Raw genomic sequence first — 22,401 nt, 5'->3', positions numbered from 1 at the left:
CCGCTGCCTTGATATTCTCTCCTCACATGCTATTCTTGACCCACTACAATCTGGTTTTCGCCCTCTCCACTCAACCGAAACTGCGCTTACTAAAGTCTCCAATGACCTATTACTGGCTAAATCCAGAGGTCAATATTCCATCCTCATTCTTCTTGATCTTTCCGCTGCTTTTGACACTGTCGATCACAACATTCTTCTCGATACCCTGTCCTTACTTGGATTCCAGGGCTCTGTCCTTTCCTGGTTCTCTTCCTACCTCTCCCTCCGCACCTTTAGTGTTCACTCTGGTGGATCCTCTTCTACTTCTATCCCTCTGCCTGTCGGCATACCTCAGGGTTCTGTTCTTGGTCCCCTCCTCTTTTCTATCTACACTTCTTCCCTTGGTTCATTGATCTCATCCCATGGCTTTTCCTACCATCTCTATGCTGATGACTCCCAAATCTACCTTTCTACCCCTGATATCTCACCTTGCATCCAAACCAAAGTTTCAGCGTGCTTGTCTGACATTGCTGTCTGGATGTCTCAACGCCACCTGAAATTAAATATGACCAAAACCGAGCTTCTCATTTCCCCCCCAAACCTACCTCCCCGCTCCCCCCGTTTTCTATTTCTGTTGATGGCTCTCTCATTCTCCCTGTCTCCTCAGCTCGAAACCTTGGGGTCATCTTTGACTCTTCTCTCTCCTTCTCTGCTCATATCCAGCAGATTGCCAAGACCTGTCCTTTCTTTACACCATCCGTAAAATCCGCCCCTTTCTTTCCGAGCACTCTACCAAAACCCTCATCCACACCCTTGTCACCTCTCGTTTAGACTACTGCAATCTGCTTCTTGCTGGCCTCCCACTTAGTCACCTCTCCCCTCTCCAGTCGGTTCAAAACTCTGCTGCCCGTCTCGTCTTCCACCAGGGTCGCTTTACTCATACTACCCCTCTCCTCAAGACCCTTCACTGGCTACATATCCGTTTTCGCATCCTGTTCAAACTTCTTCTACTAACCTATAAATGTACTCACTCTGCTGCTCCCCAGTATCTCTCCACACTCATCCTTCCCTACACCCCTTCCCATGCACTCCGCTCCATGGATAAATCCTTCTTATCTGTTCCCTTCTCCACTACTGCCAACTCCAGACTTCGTGCCTTCTGTCTCGCTGCACTCTACGCCTGGAATAAACTTCCTGATCCCCTACGTCTTGCCCCATCCTTGGCCACCTTTAAATCTAGATTGAAAGCCCACCTCTTTAACATTGCTTTTGACTCGTAACCACTTGTAACCACTCGCCTCCACCTACCCTCCTCTCTTCCTTCCCGTTCACATTAATTGATTTGATTTGCTTACTTTATTTATTTTTTGTCTATTAGATTGTAAGCTCTTTGAGCAGGGACTGTCTTTCTTCTATGTTTGTGCAGCGCTGCGTACGCCTTGTAGCGCTATAGAAATGTTAAATAGTAGTAGTAGTAGACCCTACTATAAATATTTTATGTATTTATTTATTTATTGCATTTGTACCCCACATTTTCCCACCTATTTACAGGCTCAGTGTGGCTTACACAGTACAGTAAAACGTTTCCCAAATCAGTAGAGAACAGATACAAGGTTATGTTGTGATCAAATAAGGTAGATGTATTCCAAGCTCCATTAGGGTCGAAAGGAGGGAGGTTGTATATTGTCCAGTACGGTCTTTTGTTTAGTTGTTTGTGTGGCCAGATGTGGGGATTTACGTTGGATCTGTAGTGTAGGCCGTTTTGAAGAGGTTGGTTTTTAGTGATTTTTCTGAAGTTTAGATGGTTGTGGATTGTTTTCACAGTTTGCATAGGTTGTTTTGTATTTGAGTCCTTTGCAAGTTGGGTAGTGAAGGTTTAGGTATGTGCGAGATGATCTGTTTCTGGTTGGTAGGTCTTTGAGGTCTATCATGTATCCTGGGACTACACCATTGATAATTTTGTGGACAAGCCCACCTCTTTAACATTGCTTTTGACTCGTAACCACTTGTAACCACTCGCCTCCACCTACCCTCCTCTCTTCCTTCCCGTTCACATTAATTATTTGATTTGCTTACTTTATTTATTTTTTGTCTATTAGATTGTAAGCTCTTTGAGCAGGGACTGTCTTTCTTCTATGTTTGTGCAGCGCTGCGTATGCCTTGTAGCGCTATAGAAATGCTAAATAGTAGTAGTAGTAGTAGTAGTAGTAGTGATCCATTCTTTTATTGGAAGCCAGTGTAGCTTTTCTCAGAGGGGTTTGGCACTTTCGAAACGTGTTTTACCAAATATCAGCCTGGCCACTGTGTTTTGGGTGGTCTGGAGTTTGTTTTGTGAGTTCTTTACATCTCGCGTAGATTCCGTTGCAGTAATCTGCCTGGCTTAGAACCATTGATTGCATTAGGTTTCAAAATATTTCCCACAGGAAGAAAGGTTTTACGCATTTGAGTTTCCACATTGAATAGTACATGGTAGCAAAGGGGGGAGAGACTTCAGGCTCGGCTCTGGTGGGGCCTAAGTTGGCAGTGAGTCTTAGAGACAAAGTGGGGGAGGATATTTCATTCTGTGGTGGATATTTGTAAAACCTTTCATGATTATTATGCTGCTCTTTATGACAAGCCTGCTGAAGAAGGCTTACAGAACACAACGTATTTAGACAATATAGTCACGCCTAAGTTTATCTCCCTTGGACAGAACATTTTAAAATTCCCTACTAACGCAAGACAAAATAGCCTGGGCAATCAAACAGAGCCCCTTATTGAAAGCCTATGGCTCTTACGGTTATAGGGCAGAATTTTATAAAATTCTGGGAAGACCTTGTTCTGGAGCCTTTAATAGCAATGTATGGGGCCTGTTGCTGGGTGAATTAAATATAGCCCGAATCATAGTCCTGAAACCTGGCAAGGATTCCTGTTGGCCGATATCACTGTTAAATTTTGAAACAAAACTGTTGTTGAAAGTGATGGCAAATAGATTGGCTCGGGTGCTCCCATCTTTAGTACATGAGGCTCAGTTGGGATTTGTACAGGGTAGATATATAGCTAAGAACATAAGGAGAATTTTGACTTCCCTTGAACTCTGGGAATGCAATAATAACCCATCCCTCTTGATTTAGTTTTGATGCCAAAAAGGCCTTTGATAGGGTTAAATGGGACTTTATGTATAATACCTTACAGCATTATGGCTTTGAGGGTAGGTTTGTGGACACAATACGAACCCTTTACTCGGCACGTCATACGACAGCGTGGATCAATAGCAGCAGCTCTGGGGACTTTGCTATAAGCAGGGAAGCTTGCCAGGGCTGTCCCCTGTCCCCCTTGTTGTTTGTTTTAACATTGAAATACCAGCCTTTACAGATAATCTGTTAATGCACCTTACTGACCCTCAGAGTTCTTTTGAAACATTGCTGGGCATTTTCGATGAATATGGGGGCTATGCAGGGTTCAAATTAAATTTGTCCAAATCGGAGGCCTTGACTACAGAGGACGCAGTGCACCAGACTTGGAGAGGGGTGTTCCTTCTGAAATGGGCTGCTCATTCCTTCCTGTATTTAGGGATTCAGTTGCTTTGCTCCACCAAGTTAGAAACTTAGAAACATGACGGCAGATAAAGGCCAAATGACCCATCCAGTCTGCCCATCCTCTGTAACCCCCAATTCTACCTGTTCCTAAGCGATCCCACATGCTTATCCCATGCCTTTTTAAATTCTGGAACAATCCTAGACTCCACCGCCTCCACCACCATTTCTGTGAAATAATACTTCCTTAGGTTACTCCTAGGCCTATTCCCTCTTCTTTGTCATATGCCCCCTCATTCCACAGCGCTCCTTCATTTGAAAAAGGCTCTCTTCCTGTACATAAATGCCCTTGAGATATTTAAACGTTTCTATCATGTCTCCTCTCTTCCAGCGTATACACGTTGAGGTTCATAAGCCTGTCCCTATATTTTTTGCATTCAAGACCGTTTATTAATTTCGTAGCCGCCCTCTGGACCGACTCCATCCTGTTTATATCTTTCGTAGGTGCGGTCTCCAGAACTGCACGCAGTACTCCAAATGGGGCCTCACCAGAGACTTATACAACGGCACTATCACCTCCTTTTTCCTGCTGGTCATGCTTCTCTTTATGCACCCAAGCATCCTTCTGGCTTTGACCGTCACTTTTTCTACCTGTTTGAAAGCTTTAAGGTCATCAGACACAATCACCCCCAAGTCCCGCTCTTCCTTCGCACACTGAAGCACTTCACACCCTATACTGTACCGTTCCCTCGGATTTATGCAACCCAAGTGCATGACCCTGCATTTTTTGGGATTAAACCTAAATTGCCAAATATCGGTCCATTCCTCTAGCTTCGCTAGGTCCTTCCTCATGTCATTCAAACCCTCCAGGGTGTCCACCCTGTTGCAGAGTTTAGTATCATCCGCAAAGAGACAAACCTTACCAGACAGCCCTTCCGCAGTATCGCTCACAAAGACATTAAAAAGAGCCGGCCGTAGGACCGATCCCTGCGGTACTCCACTGACGACATCCTTTTCTTCAGAGCATGCTCCATTTACCATTACCCTCTGTCTCCTACCAGTCAACCAATTTTTAACCCAATCCGTTACTCTAAGTCCCATACCGAGGGCACTCAATTTATTTATCAGTCGCCTGTGCGGAACCATGTCAAAGGCTTTGCTGAAATCCAAGTATACCACATCAAGTGCCCCTCCCACATCCAACTGTTTGGTCACCCAGTCGAAGAAGACAGATTCATCTGACACGACATGCCACTAGTGAAGCCATGCTGCCTCGGGTCTCGCATTCCATGAAGTTCAAGAAAGCTCACAATCCTCCTCTTTAGAAGCGTTTCCATTAGCTTACTCACCACCGAGGTCAGACTGACAGGTCTGTAATTCCCAACCTCCTCCTTACTTCCACTCTTGTGCAGAGGAACCACATTCGCCATTCTCCAGGCCACCACATCCGCCCTTCTCCAGTCCACTGGGACCACTCCAGTTTCTACGGAAGCATTGAAGAGGTCCGTCAGCAGAGCCGACAGAATTTCTCTGAGTTCCTTAAGCACCCTCGGGTGTATCCCATCAGGCCCCATCGCTCTGTCTACTTTTAGTTTGGCGAGCTCCTCACAAACGCAGTCCTCTGTAAACAGGTCTTGGTCTACCATCATCCATCGCCTTTAGCCTTTGTTTTCTGCAGCCCTACCCCCGGTCTTTCATTTGTGAACACAGAGCTGAAATAATCGTTAAGCAGTTCAGCTTTATCCATATCATCTTCCACATATTTCTCTCCCTCAGCTTTGCTATTATGGCCCTTCCTCTTGTCACTTACATATCTGAAAAAGGTCTTGTCCCCCAATTTTACTGTATTAGCTATCTTTTCCTCCATTTGCCGCTTCGCTTTCCTGATAGCTTTTCCAGCTTCTCTTCGCTTATTTAGGTATTCTCTCCTGTCCTCATCTTTCTGAGATGTCTTGTAACGTGCAAAGGCTAGCTTCCTTCCCCTTATCTTTTCAGCTACTACATTCGAGTACCAGAGAGGCCTTCTTTTCCTCCTACTTTTATGTAATTTTCTAACATAAAGGTTAGTTGCCTTTAATATAGCTCCTTTCAGTCTTGCCCATTGCTGTTCTAAACCCTTCAGCTGTTCCCATCCCACTAACTGTTCCTTGAGAAATTTCCCCATCTCGGCAAAGTTAGTTCCTTTGAAATCCAGGACCTTCAATCTTGAATGAGCCCTCTCTTCTGTTTTAATATTGAACCATACCATACGATGATCACTAGATGCCAAATGGTCCGCCACCTTGACGTCAGAAACGTACTCTCCATTCGTAAGCACCAGGTACAGAACAGCCCCATCCCACGTCGGTTCCGTCACCCACTGCCGGAACAATTCTTCCTGTAGGGATTCTAAGATCTCTTTGCTTCCCTTAATGTGGTTCATCTGGCCAAGACAAAATGGTAATTGGAAGGCTGGTTGGCATTGGCCTTGTCTCTGTCTGGCTTTATATGCTCCAGGTAATGCCTATCCACCTCCTCCTGAGAGATCTTTCGCTGGTGGTGCAGTTATTGTCTAAATTCAGCTGGAGCAAGCAAAGGGCGAAACTTTGCCTACCTTATCTCTATGGCAATTGGAGATGTGGAAGGTTGGGGCTACCAAATTTATAATTATATAATTATGCGTGTCTCCTGTGCCACTTAGGTGTCTGGCTGTTACTATACTCCAACTAATTATGAACAACTGTTATATACCCCATACAGCTTTATATCTCTCTTACAGGTTCCCTACTGCCTCCTACCCTATTCGTTGAGGAGAAGTGTGCTGTTTAGACCCTTGAAGGATAGTTGGCTCAATTTGACCCACTGGCTCGGTAGTACCCCTTCGGATATGGACCAATTACCAATCCGGGGTAATATACAATTCTTGCAAGGGATGGATAATGCTGCTTTTATCCATTGGGAAGACCGTGGTTACAGCTTGGTGGAAAATGTACTCACTGAGACAAGAGATGTATTTTGAGTCTTTTCGCCAACAGGTGGACATCCAGGTTGGGGGGACCAGTTTGCCTTCTGCCAGCTCAAACACCATGTCTGATCTTTAGACCCTGATAGTTTAAAATCTAAGTTGGGGAATAAATTGAGGGGATTGTTTTTTGAGGCAGTGACGGCCGACAAGCTTACTGTTTCTAGCCTCTTTAGGGTAGCTGAGCCCTTGGAAGGGGGAAAGGATTTTCAGGTGGTTAAAACAAGATGAGAGGCAGACCTGGGGAAACCGCTCCTGGAGTGGATTGTGGATTACTACAACTTACTACTACTTAACATTTCTAAAGCGCTACTAGGGTTACGCAGCGCTGTACAGTTTAACAAAGAGGGACAGTCCCTGCTCAAAGAGCTTATAATCTAAGAGACAAGTGAACGGTCAGTCCGATAGGGGCGGTCAAATTGGGGCAGTCTGGATTTACTGAAAGGTAAGAGTTAGGTGCCGAATGTAGCATTGAAGAGGTGGGTTTTAAGCAAAGACTTGAAGATGGGCAGGGAGGGGGCTTGGCGTAAGGGCTCAGGAAGGTTGTTCCAAGCATAGGGTGAGGCGAGGCAGAATGAGCGGAGCCTAGAGTTGGCGGTGGTGGAGAAGGGTACAGAGAGGAGGGATTTATCCTGTGAACGGAGGTTACGGGCGGGAACGTAAGGGGAGATGAGGGTAGAAAGATAGTGAGGGGCAGCAGACTGAGTGCATTTGTAGTTAAGAAGGAGAAGCTTGAATTGAATGCGGTATCTGATCGGAAGCCAGTGAAGTGACCTGAGGAGAGCGGTGATATGAGTATATCGGTTCTGGCGGAATATTAGACGTGCAGCAGAGTTCTGAACAGATTGAAGGGGGGATAGATGGCTAAGTGGGAGGCCGGTGAGGAGTAAGTTGCAATAGTCAAGGCGAGAGGTAATGAGAGCGTGGACGAGAGTTCGGGTGGTGTGTTCAGAGAGGAAAGGGCGAATTTTGCTGATGTTAAAGAGGAAGAAGCGGCAGGTCTTGGCTATCTGCTGGATATGCGCAGAGAAGGAGAGGGAGGAGTCAAAGATGACTCCGAGGTTGTGGGCAGATGAGACGGGGAGGATGAGGGTGTTATCAACTGAGATAGAAAGTGGAGGAAGAGGAGACGTGGGTTTTGGTGGAAAGACGATGAGCTCAGTCTTGGACATGTTCAGTTTCAGGTGGCGGTTGGACATCCAGGCAGCAATGTCGGATAAGCAGGCTGATACCTTTGCTTGGGTCTCTGCGGTGATGTCTGGTGTGGAGAGATATAGCGGGGTGTCATCGGCATAGAGATGATACTGGAAACCATGAGATGAGATCAGGGAGCCCAGGGAAGAGGTGTAGATTGAGAAGAGAAGGGGTCCAAGGACAGATCCCTGGGGGACACCAACAGATAGGGGGATAGGGGTGGAGGAAGATCCATGAGAGTGAACTCTGAAGGTGCGGTGGGAGAGATAGGAGGAGAACCAGGAGAGGACAGAGCCCTGGAACCCAAATGAGGACAGTGTGGGAAGAAATAAGTCATGATTGACAGTGTCAAAAGCGGTGGATAGATCAAGGAGGATGAGGATGGAGTAGTGGCCTCTGGATTTGGCAAGGAACAGGTCATTGCAGACTTTAGAGTGGATCGAGGATGGCATGAGAGGAGAGAAAATCGAGGCAGCGGCTGTGAACGCCCCCGTTCAAGTATTTTGGAGAGGAAGGATAGGAGGGAGATGGGGCGGTAGTTGGAGGGACAGGTAGGGTCAAGTGATGGTTTTATGAGGAGAGGTGTGACTACGGCGTGCTTGAAGGTGTCAGGGACAGTTGCAGTGGAGAGAGAGAGGTTGAGGATATGACAGATGGAGGGGGTGACAGTATGAGAGATGATGTTAAGTAAGTTGGTGAGGATGGGATCAGAAGAGCAGGTGATGCATTTCGAGGAGGAAAGAAGGCGGGCGGTTTCCTCCTCGGTGATGACAGGGAAGGAGGAGAAAAAGGCCTGGGTTGGTTGGTTGAGGGAGAGGATTGAAGGGTGAAGAAGAGATGGCTTGGTAGTGAATTCAAGGTTGATCTTTTGCACCTTGTCGCGGAAGTAATCAGCCAGTGATTGAGGAGAGAGCGGGGGGGGGGGGGGGGGAGCGGAGGGCACTTTGAGGAGGGAGTTAAGGGTGGAGAAGAGACGACGGGGGTTAATAGAATGCATCAAATCACTCTGGGAGTGAACATCAGGGAATGTGCTAAAAGGGCTTATTTTACCTAGGTTTAATTGTGCAGAGCAGGGAGTTTGCCCTCTCCGACCTGTGTTCAGTGCTCTAGGGAGAACAATAATTTCTGCCACGCCATGTGGGACTGTGTTCTGGTTCGGGATGGCATCCTGTGTGAGTGGTCTGTTCTACCAGAGAATCCAACGTCCTGTGGAATTAGTCTTCCTTGATATGATGGGAGGGCTGGCAGGGATGAGTAGGGAAAGGAAGGCTCTCCTTCGAAAGTTTATTGTAGTGGGGGAAAAGAGTATACTGGACTGTGCAGGTCTTTTTCTGGCATCATCTACTATGTTACTATGTATGTGCATGGGTGAGCCCGGATCCTCCATCATTTTGGTCCTGACATGCCTGGGTCCCCACTTTAATGTTGTGGAAGGCTAGAGATACAACCACATTTGCAAAAACAGTAACGAAATATCTCTCTGTTTAGGATTCTTATTTGCAATCTATATCACCTGCTGCATGGAGTTTGGTATTGGATCAATTGTACTCTTCTAATTGATATAGAGAGTGTGTTTTGATATTTTTGCTTACATTACTTTTGTACCATTATGTGTAGGGGTTCTGGGAAGGGGGGGGGGGTCCTGTTGGGTAGCCAGTTACAATTGTTGGTAATCTTGGCAGGGAGCTATAAGAATCCAAGCTTTCTGCTATCTTTGTATTCTGCTTTGGAGTTTCTTGTGTATTTGTTTATTGCTGTCTTAATAAAAACATTGAAACATAAATAATGGGTTTCTCCAGGGATCTTTGCTGGTGACTATTTTTAAACATAAGTATAAATGACCTGGAAACAGGAAAAATAAGTGAGGTGATTAAATCTGGTGATATGTTAAATTGTACAGCGCTGCGTAACCCTAGTAGTGCTTTAGAAATGTTAAGTAGTAGTTATTCAAAGTTGTTAAATCATAAGAGGATTGCGAGCAATTGCAAAAAAGACCTTGGCCATTCAAATGGCAAATGAAATTTAATTTGAGGAACTGCAAAGTGATGCATATGGGGAAGAGCAACCCAAACTATACATACAGGACATTAGGAGTTATCACCTAAGAAAAATGATGTGTTGAAATCCTCTGATCAGTAATTAGTGGTGGCAAAGAAAGCAAATAGATTATTAGGAATTAGAAAAGGCGTGGTGGTCTTTTTCTGTAAGAACGTTAGAGCATACTGGCGACTCATTTGTCTTATTTTTCATTTGCCTGCGTCTACAGTGCTCTCTTACGAAGTTGTGATTTTGCGAGCCTCTTCTCCTACTATCTGTATCCTAAAATCTGATAAGAAATTGTTCAATATATTGTTGGCCGTTGCTTTACACTTGATTGTTTCAAACTGGAAAAATAATGTGAATCTAAATTATAATGAGTGGTGGAGTTACGGGTGTGTGATTAGAAAATATGAGCAAATCCAAGAAGACAGGAGGAGCCTCCACGGAAAGTCAAAGCAAACAGCAAAAGTAGAGGCTGACAAATGCGCAAACCAATAGGGAGATAATCTCAAAAAACAGTTTATTCAGAATATTCATATCAATATCAAGGACCCGACACGGTCCGTGTTTCGGCGCCAAAGCACCTGCCTCAGGGTGTCACAATCAACTTTCTACAAAAAAACAGGACAAATTAAAAACATAATATTAAGAGATTTCAAATAAAATATATCCGCCTTAATAAAATATGTAGCCAAACTTATACGGACATTCATAATGTTATTGCAAATTTGTGAATGTATACTGATAAATTATGTAAAAAAATGTTAATATATTATAATTATGTGAGCAGATATTGTGGACAGAGAAATACCAAACAATGAAAAGTGATAACTATCAAATAAATGAACTGATAAATGAAAGGCATAGGTCGGGCTGATGAAATATCAACATATCTGCATATATATTTATCCTGATCCGACACCATTTAAAACTACATTACATTTACATATTAATTATAAATATAATTCAATGAAATAATGTCAAACCTCTGAGGAGAAGCTGATAGGCTTGAATTTTTCATTTGCCTGCGTCTACAGTGCTCTCTTACGAAGTTGTGATTTTGCGAGTACATAAGTAATGCCATACTGGGAAAAGACCAAGGGTCCATCGAGCCCAGCATCCTGTCCACGACAGCGGCCAATCCAGGCCAAGGGCACCTGGCAAGCTTCCCAAACGTACAAACATTCTATACATGTTATTCCTGGAATTTTGGAGTTTTCCAAGTCCGTTTAGTAGCGGTTTATGGACTTGTCCTTTAGGAAACCGTCCAACCCCTTTTTAAACTCTGCTAAGCTAATCGCCTTCACCACTTTCTCCGGCAACGAATTCCAGAGTTTAATTACACGTTGGGTGAAGAAAAATTTTCTCTGATTTGTTTTAAATTTACTACACTGTAGTTTCATCGCATGCCCCCTAGTCCTAGTATTTTTGGAAAGCGTGAACAGACGCTTCAGATCCACCTGTTCCACTCCACTCATCATTTTATATACCTCTATCATGTCTCCCCTCAGCCGTCTCTTCTCCAAGCTGTATAGCCCTAGCCTCCTTAGTCTTTCTTCATAGGGAAGTCGTCCCATCCCCGCTATCATTTTAGTCGCCCTTCGCTGCACCTTTTCCAATTCTACTATATCTTTCTTGAGATGCGGAGACCAGAATTGAACACAATACTCAAGGTGCGGTCGCACCATGGAGCGATACAACGGCATTATAACATCCTCACACCTGTTTTCCATACCTTTCCTAATAATACCCAACATTCTATTCGCTTTCTTAGCCGCAGCAGCACACTGAGCAGAAGGTTTCAGTGTGTTATCGACGACGACACCCAGATCCCTTTCTTGGTCCGTAACTCCTAACGTGGAACCTTGCATGACGTAGCTATAATTCGGGTTCTTTTTTCCCACATGCATCACCTTGCACTTGCTCACATTAAACATCATCTGCCATTTAGCCGCCCAGTCTCCCAGTCTCGTAAGGTCCTCTTGTAATTTTTCACAATCCTGTCGCGATTTAACGACTTTGAATAACTTTGTGTCATCAGCAAATTTAATTACCTCGCTAGTTACTCCCATCTCTAAATCATTTATAAATATATTAAAAAGCAGCGGTCTTAGCACAGACCCCTGAGGAACCCCACTAACTACCCTTCTCCATTGTGAATACTGCCCATTTAACCCCACTCTCTGTTTCCTATCCTTCAACCAGTTTTTAATCCACAATAGGACATTTCCTCCTATCCCATAACCCTCCAATTTCCTCTGTAGCCTTTCATGAGGTACCTTGTCAAACACCTTTTGAAAATCCAGATACACAATATCAACCGACTCCCCTTTGTCCACATGTTTGTTCACTCCTTCAAAGAATTGAAGTAAATTGGTCAGGCAAGATGTCCCCACACAAAAGCCATGCTGACTTGGTCTCAGTAATCCATGTCCTCTTCTCCTACTATCTCTATCCTAAAATCTGATAAGAAATTGTTCAATATATTGTTGGCCGTTGCTTTACACTTGATTGTTTCAAACTGGAAAAATAATGTGAATCTAAATTATAATGAATGGTGGAGTTACGGGTGTGTGATTAGAAAATATGAAACAACTAGGAAAAAATGCCCGTTTCTGAGTGCAATGAAATGGGCGCTAGCAAGGGGCCCCCTCCCTCCGTCCCTCGGAGCTACTTGCGTTACTTGTTTGGGGTTCGCGTTCGCCTCGCATTTCGGCCCTCGAGTGTTATAGCTCCGCCCTCGACGTCATGACGTTTTGACGCGAGGGCGGTGCAGACACTCCAGGGCACACCGGATATCTCGAGCGCCTCAACTTCCGTGGAGGCTTCAGAACGTTGGGGTTGCCTTTTATATAGAGAGATTCTGGCTCATAAACATCGGAGAGTTAGGTCTGTCTTAAAGACTTGGGCTCGTTTAGACTTATTTTGTCAGGATCCTATTAGCACGAACTGACCACACTGTATAACTGCTGATTGTCTAAGGGTGTTGTCATGGAATGCTGATAATGTTCTGGTTTTTTTTCATTTATGCTTATTTAATTTGTCATGGATTGTTATCATTTGATTTTTCCTTTCTGATTTCTGTTTTGGAAAACCTTAATAAAAATATGAAACAAAAAAAAAAGAAAAGGCGTGGTGAACAAAACTGAGAATATTGTAATGCCTTTGTAGTTTTCCATGGTGTGACCACACCTAGAATATTATGTGTAATTCTGGTCCCTGCAGCTAAAAATGTAAAAGGTATAACGGAATTAGAAAAGGTACAGAGAAGGGTGATGAAAATGACAAAGTGGATGTGACTATTCTTCTATGAGGAAAGACCAAGAGGCCAGGACTGTTCAGCTTGGAGAAGTGACAACTGAGAGGAGATACGATAGAGGTTTGTAAAATCATGACTGTAGTGAAACAGATAAACGTGACTCATTTATTTACTCTTTACAGAAGTACAAGGTCTAGGATACACGCAATGAAGTTTCTAAAGTAGGGGAAGGGGAGGGTACAAAGATTTAGATTGTGATCCCTCTAGGGACAGAGAAAGTACCTGCATATAATGTGTACAGCGCTGCGTACATCTAGTAGCACTTTATAAATGATTAGTAGTAGTTGTAGTACAGTAATTTATTTAGAATAAATTGGAGAAAGCATTTATTCTGTTAAGTGTAAAGAACTGGAATTTGTTGCCAGTGAATATGGTAAAAGCAGTTAGCGTAACAGGGTTTAAAAAAGGTTTGGACAAGTTCTTATTCCTGTGATAAACAGCAAGAAACCTGTTTTAATCTTTTGCGATTGCCAGGTACTTGTGACCTGGATTGGCCACTTATGAAAATAGGTTACTGAACTTGATGGACTTTGTTTGGTCTGTCTCAGTACAATGATACATATGTACTTTGAGGGGCAATTTTCAAAACTGTACAGGTTGCTGTTAAGTCTGTGGCTGCGTTTACCCAGAAACTGAATGGGTTCTCAAAGAGAAGGTATCCAAGCATGTTCCCTTTAAAGCTGCACAAGGAAAGAAAATCCAAAGACAGACACTTTTGATGTGCTTTTTCTATGAATACTTTATTCTTGAAGTTTGGAAAGTGAAAAACTGTGTTGTTGCCTCCCCAACTATTACTTGGCCTCCGATGCTGCTTTGCTGATTCCCATGTACAGAGTGGGACATTTTCAGAGCCTGTTTAGCCAGAGAAGTGTCTTTTCCTCTCTCATACTCTGCACATGTGTTTCTTTTGTTTTCCAGCTGTGTATGGTATCTCTGAGTCTCTTCAAAACTCTTCTCAGTCTGAACTGTGAAGATGTTTTGCTTCAGCTGGTGCTCAGGTATGAGAAACCTTTAGACAGTAGAGCATTTCTGTCTGAGTGTTAGTTCTTTGTTCTTATCTGTGTTTCATGTAAGTTCTCGTCTATGAAATGAGATTGGAAAATCCTCATGTAAAATTCTAAAAGGGGGGAGGAACTTTTCTGTCTGCCCACATTGGTGAGATATATACATGTACTTCTCACCAGACTTTGCAGGATTTTCAAAGTAAAATATGTATTTCAGTAAAAGACCTGTACATGTGTTACACCAGCTAAATCGTGCAAATACTTGGGGGGGGGGGGGGGAATAGACATTACAATTGAAAACTCAAAAGTACATTTATAGTTGCAAACCTGTCCCTTAGGAACAGCATGTAAATAGAGGTATGAGATGGCGATATGCATGTATTTTTACCGTATATAGAGTGGGCAGTTAAAGTTCATTTGTGTCCAGGAAATGTTGTTGAAAATTACCCTCCAGTGAAGACCTGAATCAAGGCAGAACCTATAGCAGGGATTGAGGAGTCAGGTAGACATCTGAGTTCTAATGCTGGCTCTAATCACCAAGAACACAAACTAGGACTAAGTTTGGTAAATCATTTCACAATAAACTATAAGTTTATTGTAGCAAATTGCTTGCTAGTATTCTTTAGCCCAAAGGATCTAATGATGGCTGAGGTCTGAAACATATTCGTATTGGGCCATGGGAGGTCTGTACACGTAGTGACCGGTGCTCCCTTCCCTGAATGTGTTGTAGTCAGAGTGGGTATGAGCTCTGTGGTTGTTTTTGTACGTTTATAGTGTTCACTGTTCACATTTCTTACCTCTTGACTTGCTTGCATGGGTGTGTGCTAAGTGTTTGTCCTTCTGGGTCATATGTCCGTGCTGCAGAAGAATTTATTTATTTATTTATTTATTGCATTTGTATCCCACATTTTCCCACCTATTTGCAGGCTCAATGTGGCTTACATAGTAGCTCCGGTAGAGAAACAAATACATAGTGATGTTATAGTCGAGTAGGGTTCATATGTGACAGACATATTGGGAATGGTAGAGAAGAAGAGTTATATCGTGTTCATTACGAGCTTTAGTTACATTGTGTCACAGGGTTCAGGCACTTAAGTTGGGTCGGTAGGGTAAGCCTTTTCGAACAGGTTGGTCTTTAGTAGTTTCCGGAAGTTGAGATGGTCGTACGTTGTTTTACAGCTTTTGGTAATGCATTCCACAGTTGTATGCTTATGTAGGAGAAGCTGGATGCATGTTGATTTGTATTTGAGTCCTTTACAGCTTGGGTAGTGGAGATTTAAGTATGAACGTGATGATGCGACTGGTATGAGGTCGGTCATGTATCCCGGGGCTTCGCCATAAATAATTTTATGGACCTAGGTGCAGATCTTGAAAGCAATATGTTCTTTGATTGGGAGCCACTGCAATTTTTCTCGGAGGGGTTTGGTGCTTTTGAATCGTGTTTTTCCAAGTACGAGTCTGGCTGCTGTGTTTTTAGCAGTCTGAAGTTTCTTTATGAGCTGCTGTTTACATCCCGCATAGATTCCATTGCAGTAGTCAGCATGGCTTAGTACCATTGATTGTATCTGGTTGCGGAGCGTTTCCCTCAGGAGGAATGGTTTCACACGTTTGAGTTTCCACATTGAGTGGAACATTTTCTTGGTTGTAGAGTTCACTTGGCTGTCGAGTGTGAGGTTACAGTCGATTGTAACCCCAAGGATTTTCAGTATATCTGAGATAGGGAGAGTGTAATCTAGGGTATTTAAATTTGTGGGTTTGTTCGTGTTGTGTTGGGATGAGAGGATAAGGCTATGTATTTTTTCTGTGTTGAGTTTTAGTTGGAATGCATTTGCCCGAGGTCATGGTATTCAAGCTGAGCTTGATTTCATTGATGATTTCTGTCAGGTCATGTTTGAAAGGAATGTATATTGTAACGTCGTCTGCATAGATGAATGGGTTGAAACCTTGGGTGGATAAGGACTTTGCTAGTGGGGTCATCATTAGGTTGAGGATCGGTGATAGTGGTGATCCTTGAGGTACTCCGCAATCTACTTTCCATGGTGGTGATGTGTTTGAGTTAGATTTCACTTGGTATGTTCTGGTGGTTAGGAAACCCTTGATCCAGCTGAGTATGTTTCCACCAATCCCGAAGTAGTCTAGGAGTCTTAATAGTATATTGTGGTTTACCATGTGGAATGCACTAGACATGTCGAATTGGAGGAGAAGTATGGTTTTGCCTGTTGCTATTTCCTGCTTGAATTTGGCCAGGAGGGTGATTAATACTGTTTCGGTGCTGTGGAGGGGGCAAAATCCGGATTGTGATTCATGTAATATTGAGAATTTGTTTATGTAATCAGTAAGTTGTTTGGTTACCATACTTTCCATCAGTTTGACTACTAGTGGGATGGATGCTACTGGGCGGTAATTGGTGAGTGTTTGTATTTTTCCTCCTGTCAGGTATCTCATTCCCTGCAATCATGTCATGCTGAGCCAGAAGAGAGCCGTCAAGGATCTGGACATTTATGGCAAGACGGCAGATAAGTTTCTGTCCCTGATCCCACGCTGTTGCCGGAAAGAGAGTTTCTTTGTGCCTGAGCAAGAGGAGGAACACGCAACATGGTCCAAAGGTGACAGAGGAAAGAGCTTAGTGGATTTGTGAACATAGGGGAGATAACATGAAAGTGTCTAATAGAAGGAGCACGTGTATAGAAACAGAGAAAATGAAGGCAGATAAAGTCCATATGGCCTATCTAGCCTGCCAGCAGAAGAACAGTAACCTTGTGGTCAAACAGACAAACCAGTGACAACAAGGGTGACAAAAGAAGGGGCACAGACGATGATAATTGTGATATTTGTGATATCATCGTCTGCTGCCCCTTCTTTTGTCACCCTTGTTGTCACTGGTTTGTCTATCTAGCCTGCCCCCATCCACTATCTCTTCTTTTAGAAACTGACCAGATTTCAGTTTTGGTTTGGATTCGGCACCAAAAGTGGCCCAAAAGCTGAGTTCGAGTTTCAACCAAAAATATCAGTGCATTTTCGGATGAAATCAAAACTCAAGCTTCCCCTTTCGCCCCCCCCCCCCCCCCCAAGGTGGAAGCTCCCTCCTCCTGAGCCCCCCCCCCCCCCCAGCAGCAGTCCCCTCCTCCTGGGCCTACCTTTTCATTGGTGGGTAGTGGGTGCAGGAGTGTCCCCATTTACTCTTGTTCCTGCACAAGCCCAGCCATTTCCAGCGGTAGTCTTGCAAGACTGCTACAGAAAATCCTGGCAGCCATCTTGAGAATGGAACTGGCATGGGCAAGAGCTGGCATCAACAGAAAGGTAGGCCCAGGAAGGGGCTGCCACCGGGGGGGGGGGGGGGGGGGCTCGGGAAGGTGAGCTGCCACCAGGTCTGGGGTGGGGGGGGGGGGGGGACAGTTTCAGTTTCTGCCGAAGCAGAGCAACCAATTTAGTTGACAAATTCAGTTTCAGTAGAAACCGAAGATCCTGTTTTCAGTTGTGCTCTACTCTTTGGATACAGCCTTCATTTCCACTCAGAGGCTGATACATGCATTCATCCCTCGTTCTGTAAAGATTACTCTTCAGTCTGTCCCCTGTCACCTTCAATTTCCCCTCATTCCAGAGCTTCCTTTCAATTGAAAGGGACTCGCCGTCTTTGCATTTATGCCATGAAGATATTTAAATATCTCTGTCTTCCATATCATCCACAACAGATCGACCCAGAAATTTATGGGGGTGGAGACAGAAAGAAAATAGTTCTTGTATTCTGCTCTTTAAGGTTACCATCAAGGATTATAGTTTCAGTATATCTCTGTCTTCAGCAGAAGGGCAGTAACCATGCAGCTCCTGACCTGGTGTCCAGCTAGTTTTCAGTTGAGCCAAAGCCGACCCTTTGGGGGTGCGTTCCTGGGCTTATTCCTCTTGACCCAGTATAATAATTGGACCTCATTTGAGTTGGGGGTGCAGAGACACCATATCTTTTTTTGACATACGGTGACCAGAATGAATGCAATACTCAAGGTGTGGTCGCACCATGGAGCAATACAAAGGCATTATAATATTTTTGGTCTTATTCACCATTCCTTTCCTATTAATTCCTAGCATCCTGTTTGGCCGCCGCCGCACATTGAGCAGAAGATTTCAGCATGTCATCTACGACACCTAGATCTTTTTCTTGAGTGCTGACCCCCAAGGTGGATTCTAGCATCAGGTAACTATGATTCGGATTATTCTTTCCAATGTGCATCACCTTGCATTTGTCCACGTTAAATTTCAGCTGCTGTTTGGATGTCCAGTCTTCCAATTTCCTAGGGTCTTCCTGCAGTATTTCACAGTTCACACACGTTTTAACAACTTTGAATAGTTTTGTGTCGTCGGCATATTTAATCACCTCACTCCTTGTCCCGATTTCCATATCATTTATAAATATGTTAAATAGCACTGGTCCCAGTACTGATCCCTGCGGCACTCCACTGTTCACCCTCCTCCATTGAGAGAAATGACTGTTTAACCCTACCCTCTGTTTTTTGTCCAGTAACTAATTTCTAATCCACACCAGAACCTTTCCTCCTATCCCAAGACTTTTTAATTTTCTCAAGGAGTCTCTCATGAGGAACTTCATCAAAAGCTTTCTGAAAATCTAGATACACTACATCAGCCGGCTCACCTTTATCCACATGTTTATTCACACCTTCAAATAAATGAAGTAAATTGATGAGGCAAGACTTCCCTTGTCAGAACCCATGCTGACTCTGTCCCATTAAACTAATGTCTATGTATTCCATAATTGTATTCTTTATAATAGTTTCCACTATTTTGCCCAATACTGATGTCAGGCTTACCAGTCTGTAATTTCCCGGATCACCCCGGAGCCCTTTTTAAAAATTGGTGTCACATTAGCCACCCTCCAGTTTTCAGGTACTACGGACAATTTTAACAACAGGTTACAGATTACTAACAGCAGATCAACAATTTCATGCTTGAGTTCTTTGAGTACCCTTGGATGTATGCCATCGGGTCCAGGTGATTTACTAAAAGAGAATACAAAGAGAAACTTGCCACAGAGACAAAACCTCACAGTAGCAACTTTTTCAGGTACATCAGAAGCAGAAAGCCTATGAGGAAATCTGTGGGACCATTAGATCATGAAGGAACAAAAGAGGTAGTGAATGAGGACAAAGCCATAGTAGAGAGACTGAATTTATGCTGTGTTTCGGTCTTTACGGACGAAGATGTTGGAGATCTATCTGTACCAAAAATGTTTTTCAATGGTGGTGATGCGGATGAACTGAAAGAAATCTTGGTGAACCTGGAAGACGTACTGAACCAACTTGACAAATTAAAGACTACTAAATCACCGGGACCAGATGGTATGCACACTAGGATACTGAAAGAACTCAGACATGAAATTGCTTATATGTTGTTAGCGATCTGGGCATCCAAATGGCAGATGAAGTTTAATGTGGACAATTGCAAAGTGATGCACATTGGGAAGAATAATCTGAATAATACTTACCTGATGCTGGGGTCCACCATGGGAGTTAACACCTGACATTATAGACAGGACACTGAAATTTTTTACCTAGTGTGCCACTTTCAAACTCTAACTAGAGCCTATTTTTCGCTAAAACAAGTGAGTGGAGGAGTGGCCTAGTGGTTAGGGTGGTGGACTTTGGTCCTGGGGAACTAAGGAACTGAGTTTGATTCCCGGCACAGGCAGCTCCTTGTGATTCTGGGCAAGTCACTTAACCCTCCATTGCCCCATGTAAGCCGCATTGATCCTGCCATGAGTGGGAAAGCGCAGGGTACAAATGTAACAAAAATAAAATAGATACTATTGGAGATTCTACATGGAATGTTGCTACTATTGGAGATTCTACATGGAATGTTGCTATTCCACTAGCAACATTCCATGTAGAAGGCTGCGCAGGCTTCTGTTTCTGTGAGTCTGACAGGACGTCAGACTTTCAGAAGCAGAAGCCTGCGCGGCCACATTGGTGAGCTGCAAGGGCCGACTTCTAGTGGAATAGCAACATTCCATGTAGAATCTCCAATAGTAGCAACAGTGGAGGAGTGGCCTAGTGGTTAGAGTGATGGACTTTGGTCCTGGGGAACTTAGGAACTGAGTTTGATTCCCACTTCAGGCACAGGCAGCTCCTTGTGACTCTGGGCAAGTCACTTAACCCTCCATTGCCCCATGTAAGCCGCATTGAGCCTGCCATGAGTGGGAAAGCGCAGGGTACAAATGTAACAAAAATAAAATAGATACTATTGGAGATTCTACATGGAATGTTGCTACTATTGGAGATTCTACATGGAATGTTGCTATTCCACTAGCAACATTCCATGTAGAAGGCTGCACAAGCTTCTGTTTCTGTGAGTCTGACTCACAGAAACAGAAGCCTGCACGGCCACATTGAGTGGCCTAGTGGTTAGAGTGGTGGACTTTGGTCCTGAGGAACTGAGTTTGATTCCCACTTCAGGCACAGGCAGCTCCTTGTGACTCTGGGTAAGTCACTTAACCCTCCATTGCCCCATGTAAGCCGCATTGAGCCTGCCATGAGTGGGAAAGCGCAGGGTACAAATGTAACAAAAATAAAATAGATACTATTGGAGATTCTACATGGAATGTTGCTACTATTGGAGATTCTACATGGAATGTTGCTATTCCACTAGCAACATTCCATGTAGAAGGCTGCGCAGGCTTCTGTTTCTGTGAGTCTGACGTCCTGCACGTACGTGCAGGATGTCAGACTTTCAGAAGCAGAAGCCTGCGCGGCCACATTGGTGATCTGCAAGGGCCGACTTCTAGTGGAATAGCAACATTCCATGTAGAATCTCCAATAGTAGCAACAGTGGAGGAGTGGCCTAGTGGTTAGGGTGGTGGACTTTGGTCCTGGGGAACTGAGGAACTGAGTTCGATTCCCACTTCAGGCACAGGCAGCTCCTTGTGACTCTGGGCAAGTCACTTAACTCTCCATTGCCCCATGTAAGCCGCATTGAGCCTGCCATGAGTGGGAAAGCGCAGGGTACAAATGTAATAAAAAATACTATGCAGAGAGTAATATAATAGAGACCTGTACAGTTATCCAGTCTGCCCAACGTGATAAACTCATAGTATAAGGTATGATACGTATACTTGATCCTGGTTTGTCTTTGCCATTTTCAGGGCACAAACCATAGAAATCTGCCTTTGAATGTGTGAATTCCCCTCTCTGAGCTAAATGTGGTGCAGATGACAACTCTGTCTCATGTTTTGTGGTAATGGGGAGCTCTCGACTTCCTCTCTTATATTGTCTTACATTTTGGGGGGATTTTGTACTCGTTGGAATTTTGTTTTGTTCCTTAACTGTTTGTTTTTTGTAACATTCAAACTGTAATAAAAAAAAGGATTCTGCATAAATATCATGGTATTAATGCCGGATCATTTATTTTTTTTTAATTGCCTCGTGCAGCCTTAAATAACTTTTCTGGGTTCCTCTGAAGCAGACACACTATTTCTTCTAGCAGTTATTCTGCTAAATTTAACTCAGCATAGCTTTTGCTCTGTTCTTAAAGTTGCAGCTGTTTTGATAAACAGCTGCACCTCTTGCAGATTAACCTTTTATTCCAGGATTTACTGAGCTTCTGCTCTGTCAATGCTCTAGGCTGATCCACTCCTATTTTCCTGATTGTATCTTCATAATTCTCGCTGGACTTCTCCTTGCAGAATCAGGAGTTGCTGTACATAGATTTAGCGAGTCACTTTCTCTGAATCTCTGGGAGTCCGAGCACAACTTCTCCTATCCATAGGAGCCAACTTTTCAAAATGATCAGGGGTTTCTAAAATCAACGGAAGTTACTGTTCCATGGTTAGAGTAATGGAGTTTGCTCAATATTGGGGATATTCAAGCACCCACCATTCTCACAGAGCAGGCCCAATGCACCTATCCAATATCTGGTTTATTTAGATGTTCTCCTGGTTATGTGACTCCTGGTTTGATCCTCCTCATAGCAGCTTATCTGTTACTCACTGCGTTAACTCCCTGCTCCTTGTGGTAACAGCTGGTAGGTGCACTTTTGCACTTGTTCTGCTTGGACTCTGCCCTCTTAATTCCTTAACCATCATTGGCTCAACAGAGCTCTCCTTTGCAGAATCCACTAAGCATTACCTAAAGTTCCATTTTAGAGGTACTTAATCCTCTGATAGTCACATGAGCTTAATTCCATTGGTTCAGCAGAACTTCTCTTCATAATTATATGGAAGAATAGGTTTATGGTTAAAGCAGTCAGCTGAGCAGAGCACCAGAAGATGCAGATTCCAGTCATGCCATGGTTTCAGCCCAGCTTCACACCATGGCTTCATTCCACCTTGACCTTGCATGATCATTC

At 43.8% G+C, this 22,401-nt stretch overlaps 1 protein-coding gene across 1 annotated transcript in view; it reads left to right on the top strand.

Annotated features, from left to right (window-relative positions):
• Positions 1 to 22,401, top strand: part of FAM160A2 (family with sequence similarity 160 member A2) — a 139,562-nt gene that overhangs the window by 92,833 nt on the left and 24,328 nt on the right. The window contains exons 7-8 of the mRNA XM_030199864.1: positions 13,967 to 14,046; positions 16,489 to 16,658. Coding sequence (XP_030055724.1) covers positions 13,967 to 14,046; positions 16,489 to 16,658 — 250 coding nt within the window. The remainder of the gene's footprint in view (positions 1 to 13,966; positions 14,047 to 16,488; positions 16,659 to 22,401) is intronic.

This window comes from Microcaecilia unicolor, chromosome 4 (assembly GCF_901765095.1).
Source record: "Microcaecilia unicolor chromosome 4, aMicUni1.1, whole genome shotgun sequence".
In the NCBI taxonomy this organism is placed as follows: domain Eukaryota; kingdom Metazoa; phylum Chordata; class Amphibia; order Gymnophiona; family Siphonopidae; genus Microcaecilia; species Microcaecilia unicolor.
This window is presented reverse-complemented; position numbering and strand designations above follow the sequence as displayed.